At 51.7% G+C, this 22,158-nt stretch overlaps 2 protein-coding genes across 2 annotated transcripts; one reads left to right on the top strand and one right to left on the bottom strand.

The window, feature by feature from the left end:
• Positions 1–9,208: 9,208 nt before the first annotated feature.
• On the bottom strand, positions 9,209–13,294 carry LOC149810037 (protein transport protein SEC23-like). Its single transcript, XM_089994457.1, has 5 exons — positions 12,771–13,294; positions 10,700–10,942; positions 10,598–10,646; positions 10,060–10,217; positions 9,209–9,320 (listed from the first exon to the last, which is right to left on the bottom strand). The coding sequence occupies exons 1-5, from the start codon at positions 13,292–13,294 to the stop codon at positions 9,209–9,211; spliced, it is 1,086 nt and encodes a 361-aa protein (XP_089850583.1).
• A 5,125-nt stretch (positions 13,295–18,419) lies between these two features.
• Positions 18,420–21,726, top strand: LOC149810038 (shewanella-like protein phosphatase 2). The gene is made up of 4 exons (XM_089994458.1): positions 18,420–18,525; positions 19,325–19,548; positions 19,971–20,130; positions 21,167–21,726. The coding sequence occupies exons 1-4, from the start codon at positions 18,420–18,422 to the stop codon at positions 21,724–21,726; spliced, it is 1,050 nt and encodes a 349-aa protein (XP_089850584.1).
• Positions 21,727–22,158: the final 432 nt, after the last annotated feature.

Consider the following 22,158-nt stretch of genomic DNA (forward strand, 5'->3'; position numbering starts at 1 on the left):
CTGCATGCTCTATTCTCCCACGCAGCGTGTGCCTTACCATGCGTTCACGGGCGTTGCACCTTCTATCTCTCAGTTTCACCCATGGGGGTGCGACATCCGCGTGCACGTGCCTGCCAGCAAGCGTACCAAGCTTGCCCCGAAGAGCACGGCGGGCATATACCTCGGAACGGCAGGTGTCTTGAATTCCAGGAACGTTTACGCACTGGTTGATGGGAGGATACTGACCACATGTGACTTTCGTGTCCAGGATAGTGTTCCTGACCCCTCGACCCCGACTGGCGTGCGAGCCTCGGGTGTGGAAGAGGGGCAGGCTGATCAAGGCCTTCCTGCCCCCTCGGGTGATGCGGATTCCTCGCCTGATGGTACTCCGCCTGACGGCACTACTTTCCCGCTCGTGTCCCCGACGGCTCTGGCCGATACCGCCCAGGTACCGCCCGTGTTCGTGGAGTCCCCATTCCCCACGCTTGCGCCTGCAGACTACGTGTCAGCTGGAGGGTCTGCCATGGCGGACAGTGGCAGTTCCGTGCCTCCGGAGCAGGTCGAGGGAGGGGACGAGGCCGATGGCCCCCTTCCTGTTCCGGATGACCCGGGCCCTGCTGCCTCCATGCCTCCCGCTGACGAGTATGCCATTCCTGACCCTGACGATGCGGTTCCTGAGGTGCTGCTCTCTGCCCCCGTTGCTGCCCTGCCCCAGTCGCACCCTGATAGCCGGGCTGCACATCCCCGCACGCGTGCTCCTCCTGCTTTCTATAATCCTTCGTCATTCGCTGCTCGCTCTGGACTGTCGTCCGAGCAGAGCCCTCGCTCGGCTGTGAAGCCTGTCCGGCGTGTGGTACGGTTCTCCAATGAGCAGCCAACCGTGTACGCGTACGCTGCTCAGTCGAGCCCGAGTCGCCCCAAAGGGATCGACTTCTCTGCCTTCCCTACGGTGCTCTCCCATGGGCGCAACATGCTCGATCTGTCCCAGCTGCCTAATGGTGTCAAGCCTGAGGACCTGATCCCGCACTCCATGGAGGCTGCTTTGAGTCCGGAGAACCCCTACCGGGAGAACTGGTGGGCGGCGATGCAGGAGGAGAACAAGTCTCTTTGGGACCATCAGTGTTTCTCGTACACTAGGGCGCCTGCAGGTGCACACACAGTCGGCAGCAAGTGGGTGTACGACGTCAAACGGCCCGGTCCCGGGGACTCGCAGGTACGCCTCAAGGCGCGACTTGTGGCGCAGGGATTCTCGCAGCGCCCAGGCGTGGACTATGATGAGCTGTTCGCCCCGGTGGCCAGCCACACTACTGTGCGGGCATTCCTGTCTCTCGCCAACTATCACGACCTGGAGATACAGCAGGTTGACGTCAAGACAGCCTTCCTGTACGGTGAGCTTCCCCCCGGGCAGACGATGTATATGAAGCCGGTCCCAGGCTTCCCCTGCCCAGTGGGGCAGGTATGTCGTCTCCACAAGACCTTATATGGCCTGAAGCAGGCACCTCGCGCGTGGTATCAGCGCTTGAAGGATGAGCTCACTGCCAAGGGCTTCACGCCTGCCGATTCAGATCCTGCTCTCTTTGTCAAACTCGACGCAGAGGGCAAGGTGCTTGCTCTCATCTACGTGGACGACTGCTTGATTGCAGGGCGGTCCGCTAAGCACGTGCAGGAGGTCATCGACATGCTGCAGAGCATCTTTGACATCAAGGTCTTGGGAGAGCCCAAGGATTTTCTTGGCATCAACATCGTGAGGAACCGGGCGCAGGGGACCCTGGCCATCCATCAGAAGCCGTACGTCGAGAAGATGCTCCGCAAGTATGGCTTCGCTAAGTGTCACCCCATCAGCACCCCAGCGGTCTGCAAAGTGTCCACCACGGAAGCGGACGAAAACGCTATTCTTCCCCACCAGCAGGTACAATTGTATCCGGCAATGGTGGGTTCACTCATGCACTTGGCCAACGGGACTAGGCCGGACATTGCTCATGCTGTGAATTCGCTGGCTCGTCATCTCCGCGCCCCCTTGCCGCGCCATTGGAATGCAGCGGTCCGGGTCTTCCGGTACCTGGTGGGTACCAAGGACATGGGTCTGGTGTATTCCAGGCATGCTACCGGGGGGCTCCTGGGGTATACGGACTCTGACTATGCAGGCGATGCTATCACCAGGAGGTCGACCACGGGGTACGTGTTCCTCCTTCACGGGGCTGCCATCTCATGGCAATCCAGGCTGCAGCCGACGGTGGCCCTGAGCACCGCGGAGGCGGAGTATATGGCCGCAGGCGCTGGAGGGAGAGAGGCGTTGTTCCTGCGGAAGCTGCTCCCGACTCTGGACTACGAGCTGACGGGTCCTGTCCAGCTCCGGGGGGATAACCAGGCAGCGTTGTCTCTGATTAAGAATCCGATGGTCTCCGCCCGCAGCAAGCACATCGATGTGCTACACCACTTCGTACAGGAGCGCGCCGCGCGAGGGCAACTGATCTACGGCTATGTTGATACCGCCCTTAACTGGGCCGACCAGCTTACAAAGCCGTTGGCGCAGGAGCGACTAGATGCATGTGTTGCGGGCATGGGCCTGCGACGACTGAACCTGCCTTGAAGTCCATGTTTGGACTGGACAGACTCTTGCGTTTCTGTTGTCTAGCCGGCTCGTGTCGTGCTAGTTGCATTGCCTTGTGTGTGTCGTGTCCTTGATGTGTTTGCGTTAATAATTCGACCCCCTGAAGCTGACCAGTACGGGGAGTGCGTGTCATGAGTCCCCCGAATCGAGTACGGGGAGCATTCTGTGTTTCCTCAATACATGAGTCCCCTGAAGTTGGATAGTACGGGGAGTGCGTGTCATGAGTCCCTCGAATCGAGTACAGGGCGCCCTGTTTGTGCTTGTTTCTCCCGTGTTCAGGAAGGAGAGCCCGCATGATCATCCACCCTCCGAAATCTGTGTCTAGATGTACGAGGACATTTTTGGTGCTTGAGACATTGAAGTGATCCCCATCCGGGGAGCCTTGGTCTCCAGAGCTAGACCCACCTCGGAACGGGGAGTGTTGAAGTACGACTGAGTACTTCTTCCCTCAGTGGGAATTTAGCATGCTTATCACGTGTATGCATACCGGAGCTATCCAGTCCTAATTACTAATCCAGTGTCCAGTCACGTCATCCTGGATACTGATCTAGGCTGTGAGACTGATCCCTATCAGTCTCCTATGAATATGTACTCGGTACGTGTGTACCTCGGGTAAGTTGTCTGTAAATCTCAATAGCGTCAACGCTGCAACGATTGCGCATGTTGCTTGCACAGGTCGCATCCCCGTCACTTGCAAGATACAATTGTATCATACAAGTTGTATGGCTTGAAGCCATACTCATGTCCGTTGCACGTGGTGGGCCTCATTGTTCTGCCGACAATGAGCAAGGAACCAGTTCATGAATGCAGATCTATAGAGTGAAATACAAGCGCGTCCACATCAACCATTCGTACGCATCTAAGACCATGCACCTGGGCATATTTATGCAAGTAACGAACCACAGTGGAGTGACACTGCCACATGTCAGTGCCATACAAAAAACGGAAACCGAGCTGAACTCAACGGTCTCACTTTTTCCGGGCATTGTGAGACGGTCTGCATGAAGCCCAATTGAGCACTAGTGCTGTTGATCAATGCTATCCATGCACAAGCTGTGCAGCGGTTGTTTGCGCCGGAGTACGTGCACCTCTAGGGACTCCCTTTCAAGATTGCGCGATTGAAGGTGATGCTCCGTGTCAAGCCTTGACTCAAGGTTCCACGATCGTCGCGACGTTCGGATGTGGCGGGATCTGCTTCCAAGGGCTATACATGTACGTACAGTATACTGTACAGGTGTATGGCTCACAACATCCGGTATCGTTGTACATGAAAAAAGTGTTGACTATTAAGCAATATCTATGTATGTATCATACATGATAATCATTGGTTGTTTATCAGCATGGCCGGAGCCATCAGTTGTGGCTAAAGCAAAGTTGTGGATTCGAGACTTAGGCGTGGTCATGTGCGAAAGTCAAATCGTGCAGACGATATGACTTCAGCAGAAAGTTACTGAATGGCGGTTACTGAGTGGATTTCCAGCCCAAACGAATGCGTGCGCGAAACGATTCCTCCTTCACACGAACCAAGGCAACTGACGTCGGAGCGCTTAGCCACACCGCAGCGTCCAGGGCAATAGTGGTACCACTCAAGCCGACACGGGAAGAAGAAAGAAATATAGCCCGGGAATCTACAGTAAGAGATGTGACGTGCAAGGTAGTGTACACTATAGATATAAAGCAGCCCGGTGGGGATAGATAGGTCCTAGCCTAGCACTGCGCAGTGCCAGGGTACGGACCAAACGATCATCGCCCATGTCAGCAACGAGAAAGAGCGGGCAGCATTTTGAATAGAGCACGAGTCCTTCCCATTAGCTGGTAGCATATAGGGGGCACTCAAGGAATGGAGGGATTCGGTAGCACACATGCCTGACACCTTGTGAGGCTGTTCCATTTGGCTCCTGCTTCAGCCTCGTGCTGCACACGAGTTCGAAATGCTGACCACGGGGAGGTTCAAGAGCGTGTGGCCTCATTCACATGGACATGAACGCGGACAGACAGACATTATGGACACCAGGCGCAGACCTGGGACAATGCAGCACCAAGGTCGAAACAATGAAAGACAGACTTTCAGACCCTTAAATGAAAGATCAAGAAGCGGTGTTCCAGTGTACATAGCGTGGCGAGCACGTCATCCAGACCCGGGGTTTTCCCTTTTGCCATCAGGCAGAGCGAATTGTTGAAGACATCCGGGTCAGGTTATGGCAAGTCAGGCTGGTCGAGGTACGATTGCCTCAGGTGATGGTGACGGTAGCGATGATTCCCAAGTAGTTCTTGGAGTTGCCGGTGTCCATGTGGATGCGGTGGTGTTGTAAAAATATACATCATCGCTTCATCACACAGGTAACGGCAGGAAATAGACAACAAGAAACAACGACAGCACATTCGAAGTGATGCAACTCATTGAACATCAGCGGTCGGAACAAGCAAGCCTGTCATAAACGGCCGCTGGCACGAGATAAAACTTGAAGAGAACGCCGGTACATGATAGCATTGCCCCTACATAGGCTGAGTTCGCGGCCGCATCATCATTATCACCATCCTAAAGATCGGGCGAATGTTGTGTTGGAGGTATGTACACGTGGCCGGCCAGCCTCCCAATGGGTTGACATGAAATCAAATCTTGCGTCATTTTACAACACATAGAGTTAATTTCACAAGTCCGAAAACCATCTGAGGAATATTTGTATTTCGCGCAGTGAAGTCAGCTACAGTTACAAGAACGTGCTCATCTCAACAAGCAAAGCGCCCACAGCATGCCAGAGGACGAATGACCCGACACTTGAATCATGGTGGTCTTAGTCAAACTTTGAAGTCCCAAGCTCGGCCATCATCTCCACCACAAGATATATAAGTACAGGGCAGCTTATCAACGGGCATGAGAGAATAAACAACCCACAGGTGAGTCCTTTCTCATCTACCGCTTGGAATGAGCTTTCTCCTTGTGCATATCGAAGAGTACCGCCACACCATATATCAGGCATATGCTTGCAAGAGCCACTGCTCCTCCTATCACGCAAGATGCAGCTTGCATCATAAAAATGTTGTTCTGCACATCTTCCAGACGACTTTCCACTGCTTCTTCAGTGGTGCAGTCAATCCCGCACCGGAGGACCTCTTCGTAGTGACCCTGCACGGACAGAAAATCAGAACTTGTTTAATGAAGAAATTCACGTGCCTCAGGAAGGGCTTGTCGGATGTTTAGGTATCCTTGCAATAGAGAAAGTCGATGCTGAGAGTGTGGACTGACAGTCTCGTCAAGCATCACATGCGGCTTTGTTTGATTTCGCAATCGCTCAAACTTCTTCAACAATTGTGAGGTAAGTGATCATCTAAAATTAACCGATGCGCTCTTGCAGAAGACAGAGAAGGAAAAATCGCAGTCAATTGGGAACAATGCCAGGTCCACACAAGGACATAAAAGGAGAAATATCTCAAGGACTATCCAGCGTACCGCAGCTCGTTTGTATAAGCGCATCCTCTTGCCAGGCTGCTGATACCCTAGGGCTACACAGATGTTGCCCATTTTGGTGAGGCACTTAACATATTCAGCACCTCCAGGTGTGCACTTGTCCACAGCTGATTCCACGAGCACGAGGTGGGCTTGCAAAGTGACAGTTTCCAACCCATGGAGAGTCTGAGGATTTAGCCACGTCGCCATAACTGAAAGTACCCCTTTCCGTCGCTCTGAGTGTCAAGAATCAAAGCTTGCCAAAAAGAAGGAAAGCTGTGCCCTTGGGGCATTGTCACAAACGGAACAATCAGATAAAGATATGCAAGCATTGACCGAGATAAAAACACGTCATCTGCACAACGTCATCTGTGCCCATCAATCGGGAATCCCGCCATATCTCCTCTGCTGTGAACCATGGTGAGAAAAGACGTTCCCAGAGGACTTCGGTCGGCAAGTACCACTCCACCGCTTCCCACAACAGTCCTGACACAAGTTGCAGGCGAGGCAACACAGCACTAGGCGGCAAGAAAGGAAATGCAAGCACAGTGCCAAACGTGGTGGCAGCAGGCAGGGTAGAGACATGATTCGGACCAGTCAATAAAACCAAGCGTGTAGCCTTCAACATGTTCCGGACATCACGGTCTGCTGGCGGGCATGTTTCCATGTCATTTAGATCCGCTTGCGAAAGCATTATGTACCATCATGCAACATGTGTATACACGTTTGTTGCACCAGATTCGGGTTTATCTATGTCCATCTTCAAAGAAGGCCTCTAAGAGGAAACGCGTAATTAACCATAAGCGTCCACTGCAAGTTTGCGCGCCCAATGATCGATGATCAAAAGTTCGATGCCGCAATGTTTTTTCGGAGATGATAAAGGTGGATGTCATTGATGCACACACAATGATCGTTTTAGAAGAAACGGTTGCTGGCAATGCGTCAACGCTGCAACGATTGCGCAGTTGCTTGCACAGATCGCATCCCCGTCACAAGCCATACGCATGTCGTGGGCCGCATTGTTCTGTCGACAATGAGCAAGGAACCAGCTCATTTCATGAATGCAGATCTATAGACTGAAATACAAGCACACCCAGATCAACCATTCGTACGCAGCTAAGGCACCATGCACCTGCGCATATACTTGCATATGCAAGTAACCAACATCAAAACGTCAAGACCAAAGTGGAATGTCACTGCCACATGTCAGTGCCATACCAAAACAGGAACCGATCTGAACTCAACGATAGCATACTTTCCGGGCACTGTGAGATGGTCTGCATGCAGCCCAATTGAGCGCTGTTGATCAATGCTGTCAATGAACAAGCTGTGCAGCGGTTGACTGCGCCGCAGTACGCGCACCTCTAGGCACCCTTTGAAGTTTGCACTATTGAAGGTGATGCTTCGTGTCAAGGTTACACGACCGTCGCGACTTTCGGATGTGGCGGGATCTGTTTCCAAGGGGTGCACGTAAATGTAACAAATGCAGGTGGATGGCTCACAAGATCCGGGTATCGTTGTACATGAGAAAAGTTCTGATTATCAAGCAATGTCTATGTATGTATCATACATGATAATCATGGGCTGCAGCCCTCAGACGTTGCTTCGTGGATTTCGAGGCTAATTAGGCGTGGTCATGTGCGAAAGTCCAACCGTGCAGACGATTTGACTTCAGCGGACGGTTACTGAATGGCGGTTACTGAGTGGCTTTCCAGCCCAAACGGATGCGTGCGCGAAACACGATTCCTCCTTCACAAGAACCAAGCGTGCACTCAGTTAAGGCAACTGACGTCGGAGCGCTTAGCCACACCGCAGCGTCCACGCCGCGAATAGCCTCAGATAGTCGCAGAACCACGTATTTCGAGACTAAACCGTGCACATGATCGTCGGAAACTTCGCCAGGAGACGGCCTCCAGCCAAAAGCAAAGCTAGCTTACCGTTGAAAGGACGTCCGTTTGGTGCACGACTGCGTGGGCGTACGATCGTGGAGCTGACTGGATGAGTCACTTGCCGACTTGAACAGGCTCCCGACACAAGATTTTCTCTTGCTACAAGGAGGCGCAAAGCCCCAAACTTGACAAGGGCAGAAAGGGAGAGACCAAGAAGTGGGCAACGCGTTTGCATTCTTCTCCTTCTGTTGACCTTCTCCACTACAACAGGCTGTCCACTCCATTGCAGCTGAAGGTTGTGCAGTACATGTCCGTTTCTGGAATCGTGTCTGGGAAATGGAACGACTCGAGCTTGCACGCTGGGTCTTCGATGCGCTACAACCGTACCACCCCTGGCTCGCTGCACTGGCGCGACGCTCTCGTAGGAGCTGACCAGGATGCCCCACTGGCCGCCACGGCGTCTGCTACAATGCCGCCCCCCCCCTTGGTCTTGTTGCACCCGGCTGTGAGGGCACTGCCATCTCAAAGCGGGTGATGAACCATGCGGCTGCCGAAAGCGACACCGCCTGCTATTTATACAACGTTCACGCACACCCGGCCAACTGGTGATGTCCCTCGCGATGCACCATGGCCCTTGTCCACATCCCCAGCCGTGCTTGTAAGGCACTGGTTACAAATGAGCAAACTGGAAATTGAACCCAAAGAACGTCTTCACCTGGGGAAGACAAAACAAAACAAAATACGTCTGCCCCTAGGATGTTACTGAGACATAACAGCCAGCTTTTTGAGCTGTTCCAAGAAAACTGAGTACGAGACATCGTCGGTGTAGATCACTTGGTCCGGCCCGAGCACTTGCGCAGCAGCTTCGCTGTTCTCGTGCGTGCGACTTGGGTTGAGTCGAACCAGAAGGAACCTGGCTTGCGAGCCGTTCTGGTCGCACACCACGAGGCGGGGCAGAGGGTTGCGGCTGGCTACCAAGTCGTGAGCGTCTTGATGTGCTTGGTCAACTACTTGCTTGATGTGTGCGTAGCTCGGATCTTCGAAATACCCCTGCATGGTATGCCGCTCGTGTCTTGCAGGGTTCTAGGATCTAGATCGAAATTCGCTTCAGTCGTATAAGCAGTTGCTACAGACGTGTAAACAAGCGATCTCAGGGAATGACACGCGTTACCTCAGCAAATGAGCTTACTAGAAAGATGTTTCTCTAAACCCTGGGTCATTAAGGTAGGCTGACGTAACACAACACAGGCAGATAGATATGTTTGCAACGAAAGCATTGCATCAGACGGACTGTTCTTCCCGCAAGGTTTCTGCAAGGATACTATCTGGCCTTGGCAGATAGTAACCTATGTCACGGCAGGAGCACTCTCTTCCCTTGTGAAAACCTTGAAACCTTGAAAAACAAAGCAATGTAACTCAAAACAAGACTTGCAGATGGATAGGCCACATGTTCACGCGATGTCCAACTGAAACAGCAGAAGGCAATGGCATTTACAGAGTGCTGTACCCTATGAAGCACAGCCTCGCTGTCATCACCTGGACAGTGGTTGCTATGGCCAAGACAGACCGCGCAAACCGTGCTTAGCACCACGCATCTGACAGTTTCCAACCAAATCGTGTAAGGCCCGGCAATGAATGATCATATGAAACCCAGCAATGAATGATAATATGTCACGTTCACCAAAAAGGTGAAATGAATAGGGTAGCTAGCGTCTACAAGATGATTCTACATCCGGCATGCCTACTAACTGGCGTTGCACATGTGAAGGGCCTCGTCTCTCTACAATGGGGAGTTCCCAGAACAGCCATCTCTTGACTGAAGGAGAAAAAACTAATCTAATGAGCATTTCACTTCATGCGCAATTGAATATGTACCGCAACAATACCAACATTCGGGCGAGTATTATGGGAGCGTAACAGCATCTTTGGATGATTTCCCTACATATGTTCCTGGAAATTCAGCATATGTTCTCTATGTAAACTTGGCGGCGATTTCAAATGCATGACCGCGACCGCCCGTTTGTTGGTATAGTTATGGTATGAGCAACTTCACATTGGCCGGACATGAGCAGGGCAGTACCTGGGCCCGCCAAGCAGCGAGGTGTGCCCCAGTGTGCACCACCACACAAAACCAGGAATCTAGGACCATGACACCGCCTGGATCGATGGAGCCGACGTCCAGCTTGCAGCGGGTGGGCGGGTTACCGTCCATCCCGTAGTGCCACAGCTGTGGATGGAGCATGAGTGTGCAGCTGTTACACGGCTCCCTGCACACAATGCAACGCCTTGCCTGCAGTCATCTTAGATAAGAAACAGAAACTGACAGCATTCACACGACCTCGTTCAGGCATCAAGGCTTTTGTTTTCTGCGAAAGATGCATGGTTAATGCCATCAACTATGCCAGATCTTCAGTGATTTCTCAGGTCTGCATGGTACCTCTAAGCGGTGTGAAAAAAAGCCATGACGGGCAGACTCAGTTGCAGATAACGAAGGTGTCATGATGATGTACAATCATTTTGCAACACTACATCCACATTGACATTGGCAACCCAAGAACTACTTGGGAATCAGTTGTGTCATGCACCTCGCGATTGCACAATTGTGAATGTTGCCAGAATGATTACGAACATCGCAGGCAATTACAGACTACAATCACAGACTAAGGTCACCTGTGAGATCTCATGAAAGAGATGCCCGTGAGCAGTCACATTCATGATCCTGCATTCCATGCAAATGAAGGGAATCCGAGCACGTCTCAGACGAGGCCGCACCGGAAGAGCATTGTCCGATAGAACGCGGTTTCGTCCGGGGTGTTGTTGAAGATGTCGAGGAACATGGAGCGGCGCAGGTGGAAGATGTACTCTGGGTACAACATGAACTCGTGACTCATTTGCAATGACTCAGGACGGCCTTTGGCATAATCGCAGTAACGCGAACACATTGCAATCAGCTGCCGGTCCACCCACTTGGTCATGTCTGCCATGTCCTCCGTCTCCGCCATGAACGCAGCCCACCTGCCATCGTGTAGACGCGTTTAATGATGATGTTGTATCTTTTTACAACACTACCGCATCCACATGGACATTGGCAACTCCAAAAAGTACTCGGGAATCAGTGCTACCATTACTTTAATCAAAAGATGGACTCTGGTAAGCGTCTACATCAGTTGCTTGCGTGATCATGTGCATATGCGATTAAGATGTAATTTGGCTGCCGTAGTTCAACCAACGCTTGGCCAAATGCCCAGCGTTCCGTTGTCTCACGTTCTCTATCTTCAGAAATTTTGATCTGGAAATTAGATGGAATGAATCACGATTTCACTATAGGTACCCTCGGGGCCGCGTTGCGTTGCGTCACTTGGCCAAGTGATGTCTAGACTATGGTAGGCTTTTACAACAGTTGCATGCGTGATCATGTGAATATGGCCTCCAGCTTGCTTGAGTGCTTGTGGGCGCCCAGGAGCGGCGAAGCGGCGAGGCGATCACACCATTTTCGGCCGAGTGCCCCCCCCCTCTGCCCAAGACATACTGCATGTGTACAAAACATGGCAGACAGCCAAAAAGCCTTCCTAATAACCACATAAGACTGGGTAACACATCAGAAGCGGGCTTGCCCATGTGGTCAACGGTGAGAATCGTGCTTCTGCCTGCCGGATTGTCCGACTCGCTTGGATATTGTTGGTGTGGTTGGTTTGTGTATGTGTAATCAAACAATTCATATCGAAATGCCAACGGATTGTGACATCCGATGTCCCGTCGGGGCATCCCTTCTTGCATGTATAGACAGCAAGCGTTGCAAGTCTCCTGATGATTAACACTTTGTCAGTGTAACTCTGTTGGTCAGTCCATCGAGTCCATCACGCAACCATAAATGGATGTAATAACCTCGAAACCAAATGTGCTGATAACACCGAGGAATGACGGTCCAATGTGTGTACCGTAATGCCGCGAAGTTTTCCAACAAAATCGCAATTAACATGTCCGTTTTTTCCAAACAAAGATTGAATATTAGCTTGTTTGAATAGTCAGCGGCGATACAGTATGTCACACAGCAGCAAGTACGATCATGCACGACCATGAGATGCTGAGACCTGTTGACCCTTCTCTGGAAATTTGCACATGAATGGCCATGCTACTCAACAAACACAAACCTTAGGCGATCATCCTGCAATAGAGCCATCTGGGAATATAGGTACCAAGCAAGGGCAGGATAGAAGAGTATTGTACGACCGATATATCTTCGCCGTTGCGAAATGATGTGTTTTGCCTTTTGGTGCTGGTTCTGTGAGGCAGAGGAACATGAGCGGGTTTGCCTGATAGCTCTTGATGCTGCGCACCCCGTTGCACAATCCGCGTCGCATTCTGACATCACATGAGCACACAGGAGGCCTCGAAAGACCGGGCTGTTGGCGAATGTTCAAAGGTCGTAGAGTAAGCTCACTATTGCAGGCTGGTCAACCTAAGAATGCCGTTATCTATGTGTTTGTTCTGGGGTACTCAAGTTTATAGACAGTGATCTCGTGCCTCATCTGTAATGCGCCTGCTTGCCCTTATAGCTTGCACGCTCTGACTGCATGCTCAGCCTAGCAGAATAGCAGACCTCGCGAGGCTTGCCTCAGGTTCCAAATTTCAAGTTACTGCTTAGCTCGACATAGATCCTCCTAACATTACAGCTGACGTTATCACGCCAAAAACACAGATGGCGCAACCTGCTCATTACGACGACTGCAGCTGCATCTTGCAGGTGCAGGATAGAAGAGTAATGAACCACTAACAACTGCAGGCTGGAATGCTCTTGAACCTAAGAATGCTGTTATCTATAGACCAAAAACATTTGGCGCACCTGCTCATGACGACTGCAGCTGCATCCTGGTCGAAGCCCATCGCACTTGGCGCCGACGCAGCATCAGTCCAATACCTAGAGACAGTGCAAACGCGAAGCCGCCGCTGTCCACATGCATGTTGATATGACGTCCGAAACTGCAGAGTCAGCGGGGCACCGGACTGCACAGCGCCCGGGGGCGCGGTCACCTCGAAGAACACCGCAACGGTATCGGATGCATCAAACGCGTTGATCTTCCATGCGGATGTTCGGCCAAGCCCGATCATCGGCTCTGCGAGCGGCGCGTGGTCAACCTTTCGCTCGAGGGACGCGATGGGGCCGATCGCGCCTCGGATCGCGATGTGCTTGGAAGGCTGCACTTCCAGCGTGCCGTTGAGGGCCATGGTGAGGCAGGCATTGTCGTCAGAGGCAAGCAGGCGTGAGAGAGATCGGCGGTAGACGTCGTGCTCAAACGTCTCCGCCATCACCATGATCCCACCCGTACATGCAACCATGTGCTGCATCTCAGCGATGCCGGTCTGCATGCAGCTACCTCTTTACATCACATACCCTAGATGATGGCAGGAAATAGTCAACAAGCAACAAAAACAGCACATTCGAAGCGATACAGCTCATTGAACGTCAGCGGTCGGAACAAGCAAACTGAAACTTGAAGTGAGCGCCGGTACATGATAGCATTGCCCCTACAGCTACATCTTCATCATTCTTTTCACTGCATTGTCATTACCGTAACTCATGTTCGCGGGCAGTGATATGGTACACTCCGTGCACTCTGATATGGTGGGGCGGCACCTGATCGAGGGCGCACGCAAAGATATCCAGGCACTGTCCGTTGTCTACCAGGCGTTCGGCAAGCTTGTCGTAGAACTCTACAGCCTTCCGATACCACTTTGCGGAGCCTTTGACGAGGTCCTTGTGTGTGCGGATGGAGTCCACGAGGTCCGTTTCGACGATGATGCCGGGGCCATGGGTGCATGGCCCGGAAGTGAAGAGCATGGCACGGCCACCCGTGTGAGGCGCGCATGACTCCAGCAAAGCTGTTGCTGCCGCTAGGGCTGCGCCTGTGCACCTGCGCGCCCTTCTACCCTGCATGACGGTGCACCCCGGTGCTTCAGGTTCACTATTTGGTTTGGTGCCTGGTAGTATGCCACTCGTGTCTTACAGGGTTCCGAGATCTAGATCAGGGTTCGCCTCAGTCTTATAAGCAGTTCCTACAGACGTGTAAACAAGCGTCATTTGGAGCAACTTCTAATTGACAACCTGTGGGGGTATGTTTGTTACACAGGAAGACAGAAACCACAAGATACGGTATGTTGAACGTACGCTTCTTGTCAGGATGCCAGTGAGAAGCATGCGTTTCCTGTAATGGTGCTAGCCCTGTTACAGCAGCAGCTGTGGGTGAGGGGTCAACATCATCGGGTCAACAAATGCTGAAAGGTGATATGCTGCTCTACGTTGCAGGCAGGTCAATGATGATGTATCTTTTTACAACACTACCGTATCCACATAGGCATTGGCAACTCCAAGAAGTACTTGGGAACCAATGTTCGAAGTAAACACGCTTTGTTTGATTTGTCTTCGTGCTTGCTATCATCCATGCAATGTGTCCCACAATGTGCCGGAATGGGAGCAGGCGGCCAAGGGCAGAGGAGCGCACACGCCAGGGCGCGCCGCGAACCAAAGCAGCAGGAGCGTACGGGCAATGGCTGCTCAGGGGTGATGCTCTCGAGGATGTTTTCCACAGCAAAGCTGCCGTCCGAGAGTGGCTGGAAGTACGGGCTTGGGGGGAGCAGACCAGGGGTTGTGGGCGCGGAGGCTGAAGCAGCCATGGCTGCTCGTGCCTGTCCGAGGGCGAGCACCTGAATGAGGTCGCGCTTGCTGCTCTCCTTTGAGCCTCGACACATGATGCAGCGTGGAATGTCGGTCGAGAGCATTTCGTGGACATAGAGCATGCTTCCAAAGGTGATGATGCCCACGAAAGTGCTTTCTGGGAGCAGAGCAATGGCCTGCTCCACTGATAGCTGCAAAGCAAGAGGATGTGATTCATTGGATGTACAGGTGCCACACATAATGATGATGTATCTGTTACCGCTGACGCTCAATGAGCTGTATCACTTCGAATGTGCTGTCTTTGTCGCTTGTTGACAATTTCCTGCCATTATGTATGTGATGTAACGATGTATCGTTCACAACACTACCGCATCCACATGGACATTGGCAACTTCAAGAACTGCTTGGGAATGTATCTAGTAATCGAAAGCTTGCTTGCAAACGCTCGCTGAGCAGCAGCCAAGCAAACTTATATGCATAGGAGAGCGTTCTGCACAAATGATCCCTCGCACCAAAATGCTGGGCAGCACCTATCTCCTGCATACCGTACTGCCACTAAATATTCAACCGAAATCGCAAGAAAATGGCCGTTTGAAAACTTTCCATCTCTAAATCTCCAGAAAATGTTGGTCGAAAAATAACGATTTTTGCTATCTAATTTTCGGGGCGATCATAATAGATACTCCCGATTTATTGTACCTACGCTTGAATGGTTTGCGGGATTCAAGTTTGAATATTAGCGTGATTGAATAGTTAGCGGCAATACGGTACTTCGTTGCCTTCAAAAAGGAGCATCTTACAGCACACATAGCTTTGCTGACAACGAATGTCGTTGGGAAATTACCCCAGGGGCCTGAAGATGATTGAACTGCAGGCCATATGCAGTGGTATGGATACTCATATAGAGTGTTGGAAAGAATTTGCGCTTTATTTTGGCTAAGAAGCCAATTGGGATAACAGCTTGGACTGTGCTGCAATACATGGTAGTCTGGGATGCTACAATCTCACCACAATACCGTTCATGCGATGCGGCACAAGGATACAAGCCGACGAGCATATGAAAAAAATATGCGTATTGCTTATCCAAACGAGAATCCCCTCCTGTTGCAAAAAGTTTGCGCAAGCCCACGATCTGACCGCAAGTAACGGTGGGGCCCCAATCTGTAGACGTGCACTATTAGCTTCAAGCACGATCAGAATTGCAAGTATGATGATTGGAAACCAGACAGAGTGTGCCATTCTGTCGGGTTCAGTAAAAGGCGATGAAGTGTCCACATTTAGAGGCCTTGAACGCCCTTCCTCCTAATATTGGAAGCTCCTTCATTGTTCCAGAGAAACAACTAAATGAACCAAGTGCAGGGGCAAGGCATCCTTGGACTTGTGTGGGTCAGTCACCATGCCCTGTGTGACCGGGCAGATTCTCACTTGGCCGCCCAGGATGGATCTTGTAGGAGTCATTGTGAGGTGGTAGTGGCACGCCCTATGCAGAAATAAGTAGCACACCTTCATTTGTTGCATGTCCTCCGACGACATGCACAGGTCGAGTATAAATAGGCACAGGGGAGCATTGGCGGCCCCAGGGAGCTGATACTCCACAACATTTGCATGTAGCTCAGCTGGCATAACTTCGGATGTGATTCCTTGATACTGTTGAGGAAGAGCCTGCTTTGTCGAACTGCAAAACTTTGGACGAGTTGTTGCAACCTCATGAAAAAGGCATGTCCACCAGTTCAGAATTTCGAGGGATGAGTCCCCACAATTTGCTGGCAGAAAGATACAGCCGATTTCTTTAGGTGTCATCCACTGCATGCATTTGCACAACATGCGACTCACTGAACATACTGATGAACAGGTGATGCACGGACCTTGTGCGAGCATCACAGTGCGACATACAGACAGTAACATATTGCTTAACAACGTATGGAACCCAAAAAGCGAGATGGGAGACGTGGTTGCCGTGGACGCAGCCTTCAGGGATGCTCTTATTTATCTCCCAAGTCCAAATGTGCTGACACCAGGTGGTATGCAATTTGTTCTGATTCTGTCACAGATCAGCCACAGCACATCGCGGACTTTGTATCAAACAATCATGAATCACGTGATCTTTGCAAGTAATGGTGAATACATTCCATTTGAGAGATTCCTTACCAAAACGGGCATGTCCAGATCTTTGAATTGAGGTCCACTGCTGCATGACAGTTCAGAATGCCCTTACAGTGCCTGCACTGCGACGGCGCATAGGGAAGTACTGGCATATTTTGGATTTCTTTGGCGAGCGTGACGAGCGTGGCAGGTGGGACAGCGAGCTTGCTTTGCGCATGTTTCGCTGCCAACCAGTACTGCCAGGTGAACCTCACACCATCCGTGGCTTCCATCGATTCAAAATCCATGGTGAGTGCGACACGAGGAGTGTGGTTTGTTGGTTAGTGTCCAAGCCCGTCGAATACGAACCCTGAACAACCACCTTGTCCTACCTGCACGCCCCCTTGCACACGGCACTCACGAAGCTTGTGCAGTGGAAAGGCACCTACTAGCCACACATGCATGAAGACATTGGCCGTATGCGGCAGTCTTCAGGAATAAAACTATGCACCAGACGCTGGCGCTGAGGAAAGTGGGAGTTGACCCAACAGCTGACCTGGCCCAGGAGCGCAAATACAAATAAATACTCTGAGGGAGGTTCGACATGCTCAGGTACGCAGGAGATCCACTCGCTTGCCAGCCACCCTGCCTGAAGTCTCATGCATCAGACTGCTGAATCATATGGATGACTCGTCTCCATTTCCCCGCCGAGACTCAGGCTCCTGGGCCATGACCTGGGACACAAACGGCATTGTCATGCAGAGCCGTACTTGATGGTCCGTTAACTGATGCTTCGAAGCAAACCTCGAGTTATGCGCCAGTAAACGGAAACTGGAAAATGGAACATGAGTCACAAACCTGGACGACTGTGGCACACAACATGTGAAGCTCCATGTCAATGGGCCAAGTCCAAATGGTTGCCTCATCATCGTGGAGTACTTCACGGCTTCACACAATTATGTTAGATCCATTTAATTAGTTAATTAATTATCTGAGCGCTTCTTATCAGTACTTGGGGTGGCACTCAACTGTTTATCAGCTGAAAAACATTTGCCTGGCTTTAAAGGCCTGGCTCCAAATTTTGTAGTTCACACGCTTGGCCGAAATTTTGAGCATGATCATGAGCGTGGTGTTTGTGCAGGATGGCATCGCCCATGACGTCCGCCGAAGCATGGGCAGGGGGTCAACGAAATGCCACCATCCTCCTCACTCTTGCGTCGCATGTGCTGGCCTGATGGCCGGCGGTGGATGGTTGGCCTCGTTCTCGATCAACACAGACAAAGAGCACCAGCTGCGCAAGGCCACCATCAGTGAAAGTGCAGCATTGCAAAGAGCCGCTGCAGCAGAAGCCGAGGTGCGCTTAGCCTCCAAGCTGTTTGAAATCGGAGAGTTTGCAGCCTGGAGAAAGCGGACTCATGTTGCGGAGGACAGCAAGGACCGAGCACTTTGTGCTGTGTACAACTCGTGGAATATAATCGCGCGTCAGATCAAACGCCAACCACGTTGTGAGAGCGCTAGTGCGCCCGCAAGAAAAGGAAAGGGAGCGATACGCCAGTCCAAAGAAGGCGGCGTTGACAGCCAGGGGCGCGTCCGCAGGGGTTGCGTGTTCCTCGGGGACGAGCTAGCGCTGCACCTCACGCGCTCCTGCACCAACCTGCCCACGCACCCACATCCGCCAACGCAAAATCATCATCTCCGTTCAATCAAGTTGGGGTCCAGCGAAGCTCTATGAGGAACATGTTGGCCTGGCCAGGCAAAGTCCATCCATGGTTGACTCGCGTTGTGCCACCACCTGAGCTCGATGCTGTTGTTGGGATGCCTATGCCTATGCCAAGTGGCCAAGGTGACACATGGTGGCACACCTTGCTCCGAGTAGTGCACTCTTTGAGCCGGAAAGTCCTTCAACACATGGTGGCAAACTAAGTAGTTCGCATTTGCCAGGCCACCATATTCCTTGCCATTGTAGCTGCACAGTGCGCAGTGTCAGCTTGTGGTGCTGGTTTCAACGTGCTGGCACGAACATTTCGTGCATACATGCACATGCTTGCATTGTGACATGGTGACATGGCCTGCGTCTCTTGCATCCATATGGTGCTGTGGCCCAAACATGACTATTTTCTTGAAGCTTCTGGTGACTTTGGGAAGGCAAGGGAAGTTGGGATCTTGTTGGAAGTGCATCACTGACACCAATATCAGTGGATTTTCAGATTTGTATCCTTCCTGCATGATTCCCAAGAAGTCCCGGGTGGTTTATTGAGCCGTGGCTGGCCTCGTTTCTTGCAGGGCTGAAGGCCAAGAACATATCTCTGCTTGATCTCACATTTATATCAGGCCAGTTAATGTAAGCCAGGGTACTATCTGATTAGGGTAGTATTGCACAGATTCTTTCCGAGTTGCGCTTGGGAAAATGAGGCGCAATGGTTTGGACATGCTATGGCCTAAGCGGCATGATAACGCTTCTTGCAATGCTTCCCTGGTACTCATATCTTCGATGTTTGATGTTGCGTAAATCAACCTACTGTCTTGCTGTTCCACGCTCTCCTCGCAATTTTGCTCCATGAGCTGGTATTCGTTTCTTGAGCGCAAAAAGGAGACTGAATTTTGCCAGACAGAGTTTAAACCACTTTTCAACTCTTTTGTAGATGCGTTTGTTGACACCATGAATGCTGCCGGGCCAGCGGCGACTTGTCGTTTCCAACCAGCGCAACCTCCTGAGCGCATACAACATGTATTGCCGGCTGTAAAACGGCTTGTAGCTATAGGGGATGTGCACGGAGACCTGGGGAAGATGTGGGGTGCGTTGAGAGCAGCGAAGCTCGTGGACAGTAGCCATGAATGGTGTGGAGGTGATGCTGTGGCTATCCAGGTACTGCATACTGGCTATGCACCTTTGAAACGGCCCTGATATGCACCAGCGTTCACACTTGTTTTAGAACAGTGATTCCCTTTGGAAACGATGCCAGCAACTAGCTTAAAATTCGCTGTACTTCAGCGAACACTCGTGTGGAGCAATACTTGCTGGCTATCTCAGAGAGACACAAGCCATCATCAACTTGTGCGGAAAACTGGACAGCGGTATAAGAACATCATTTCCAAGCGGTTGGTACTCTTTTGTGTCAGCTCCAGAGAAGCACGTCACTCAGGCTAACACTTCTTTCAGCCCTGAACTCTGTCACTGCATACAACAGTGAGCATACAGCCCTTGACGATGCCATGCGTTCAGGCATGAAAAACGAAGTCAAACACTTTCATCACTCATGATCTGAACCCCTGTGACACCGTGAACAGGTGGGTGACCAGTTTGACCGAGGGGACCACGAACTGCCTGTCTTGTATGCTTTAGAGAGGCTTCAGCGAGAGGCAGCACGAGCAGGGGGGGCAATGCACGTCATCAATGGGAACCATGAGACAATGAACGTGGGAGGGAACTTCCGGTATGCAACGCCAGGTGCCCATGCGAGCTTCTCGCGATGGATGTCCCATCAAGTTTTTGGGACCCGCCTCAAAGCCTCATGCGGATGCAGCGCGGGTTGGAGTGAAGTACCTGAGCTGGAGACGGGTGCGCTCTCTGATTTGTGGAGTAGCAGTGTGCTCAGCCTCCATAGCATCGTCCAATAGTGTGCTCAGCCTCCATAGCATCGTCCAGCAGTGTGCTCAGCCTCTAGAGCATCGTCCAAGACCTGGAATTGCCTCGATGGTCGCATATCATGTCATTCACTCGATGGAGCTGCTTGACGAGCTCCTTGGGGATGATGATGTATCTTGTGTTACAACATTACTGCATCCACATGGACATTGGTAACTCCAAATCGGTTGCTTTGCACAGTGGCAGTCAAACTCGCTGCATGGCAATTCACGTAAAATGAGATGTTGGGCACAAGGTATTGCACCCTATGGCCCCTTCAACACTTGACGAGGCTGTTCTTGAACCCCCTTGCGGTCGTCACAGGTTGCCTCGATTTACATCTCGGCCCTGCGACTATGGACAAAGACATGGGTAAAGTCTTGCACATGATCTATGCTATGGCTCCCGATCCTACAAACCCCATCGAAGGTGACATGGTATGACCATCCACCGGGGTTCTTAGCTATTGTCACTTTGATTATTTCCCGAGTATTTCTGGGAGTTGCCTTAGTCCATGTGGATGCGGTAGTGTTGTAAGGAGATACATCATTACTTCACATAGGCAAATAGATACATCATCATTACATCACATAAATAATGGCTCATTTAATTGAATGTCAGCGGTCGGAACAAGCAAGCCTGTCATGAACGCGCGGTCTCTCGAACGTGCTAAAATTTGTAGAGCGCGACGGTACATGATGGCATTGCCCCTACAATGGCCGATGCTGAGTTCCCGTATCGCATCGGTGACAAGAGGAACCCCTGCCGTAGCCGAGCTTCGCAGCTTCTGTCAGATAGCTTCATGGTCCACGGGCATTCTCTCACGTGCAGAACAGTCACAGTGCGTCATCCTATGTAGGGCCCATTGGGAGTCTTCCTCCAGCTCAGGAGGCACAGGCATGTCGGTGGGCAGCACTTCAGCCAGGAGGCCTAGTAACCCGCAGATTCTTGGCACGGCACCCAATGATTTTGCAAATCGGCTCGACCATCTTTGTGCACGGGGGCCTGCACCCCAGCCACGTGGACACCGGCATTGAGGAGATCAATGCCAAGGCACAGGACTGGATGTTTGGCGGTCCTTCAGCGCCAAGTAAGGAGCCTCAGTTTCTACGCGGCGCAGATGCCGTGGTGTGGAGTCGAAGGTATTCTGCGACGGACAAGGGCAAGTGCGATTGCGACATGCTGCGGGAGACGCTGCGCCGTGTCGGTGCTGCGCGGATGGTCGTCGGTCATACCATTCAGGAGGGCGTCAACTCAGCTTGCAGCGACCTTGTCGTGCGGTGCGCCTCTGAGAGCATGGCTGAGGCCTCAGTCAGTGATACATTCTTGGAAATGGAGGCCCTTGTCAGTCATGTATTCTTGGAAGCGGATAAATTCTCGCCTTTTGTCAATGCCTCAGCGTCTGCGTCCTCGCTGTAATTTGCTTCTTCATTCAGGTGTCTGTCAGAGCTGTGCTTGCTCCTCATAGTTTACGCTGCCTCCCACTCGTCGCATAATGCAGCGCGTTGGGATCCAAGGATGGGTATGCACATGCCACGTGCGACACTCGACATTGGTGCGTCGTATGTGTGTCTCATGGACACATATAGGACGCAAACATGTGTGTCTCATGGACACATATTGGCCTGCATGGTGGCGCATCTGGGCTTGCACCAGTGACCATTGCATCCACACAGACACTTGCAACGCCAAGAACGACTTGGGATTCATATGCATCATATGCTCTCTTTCAAAAAGCTTGTATGCACTCTCATCATGCGACCTTATGAGTAATGCAGTTTGGCAACGCTGTTGCCAGGCAGCATGCTTGGTGCTGGGTGGTATGCACTCCTAGATAGCCCTGTGAATCGT

The sequence above is a fragment of the Nuphar pumila genome, unplaced genomic scaffold, assembly GCF_984573655.1.
Source record: "Nuphar pumila unplaced genomic scaffold, dmNupPumi1.hap1.1 HAP1_SCAFFOLD_567, whole genome shotgun sequence".
Classification (NCBI taxonomy): Eukaryota; Viridiplantae; Streptophyta; class Magnoliopsida; order Nymphaeales; family Nymphaeaceae; genus Nuphar; species Nuphar pumila.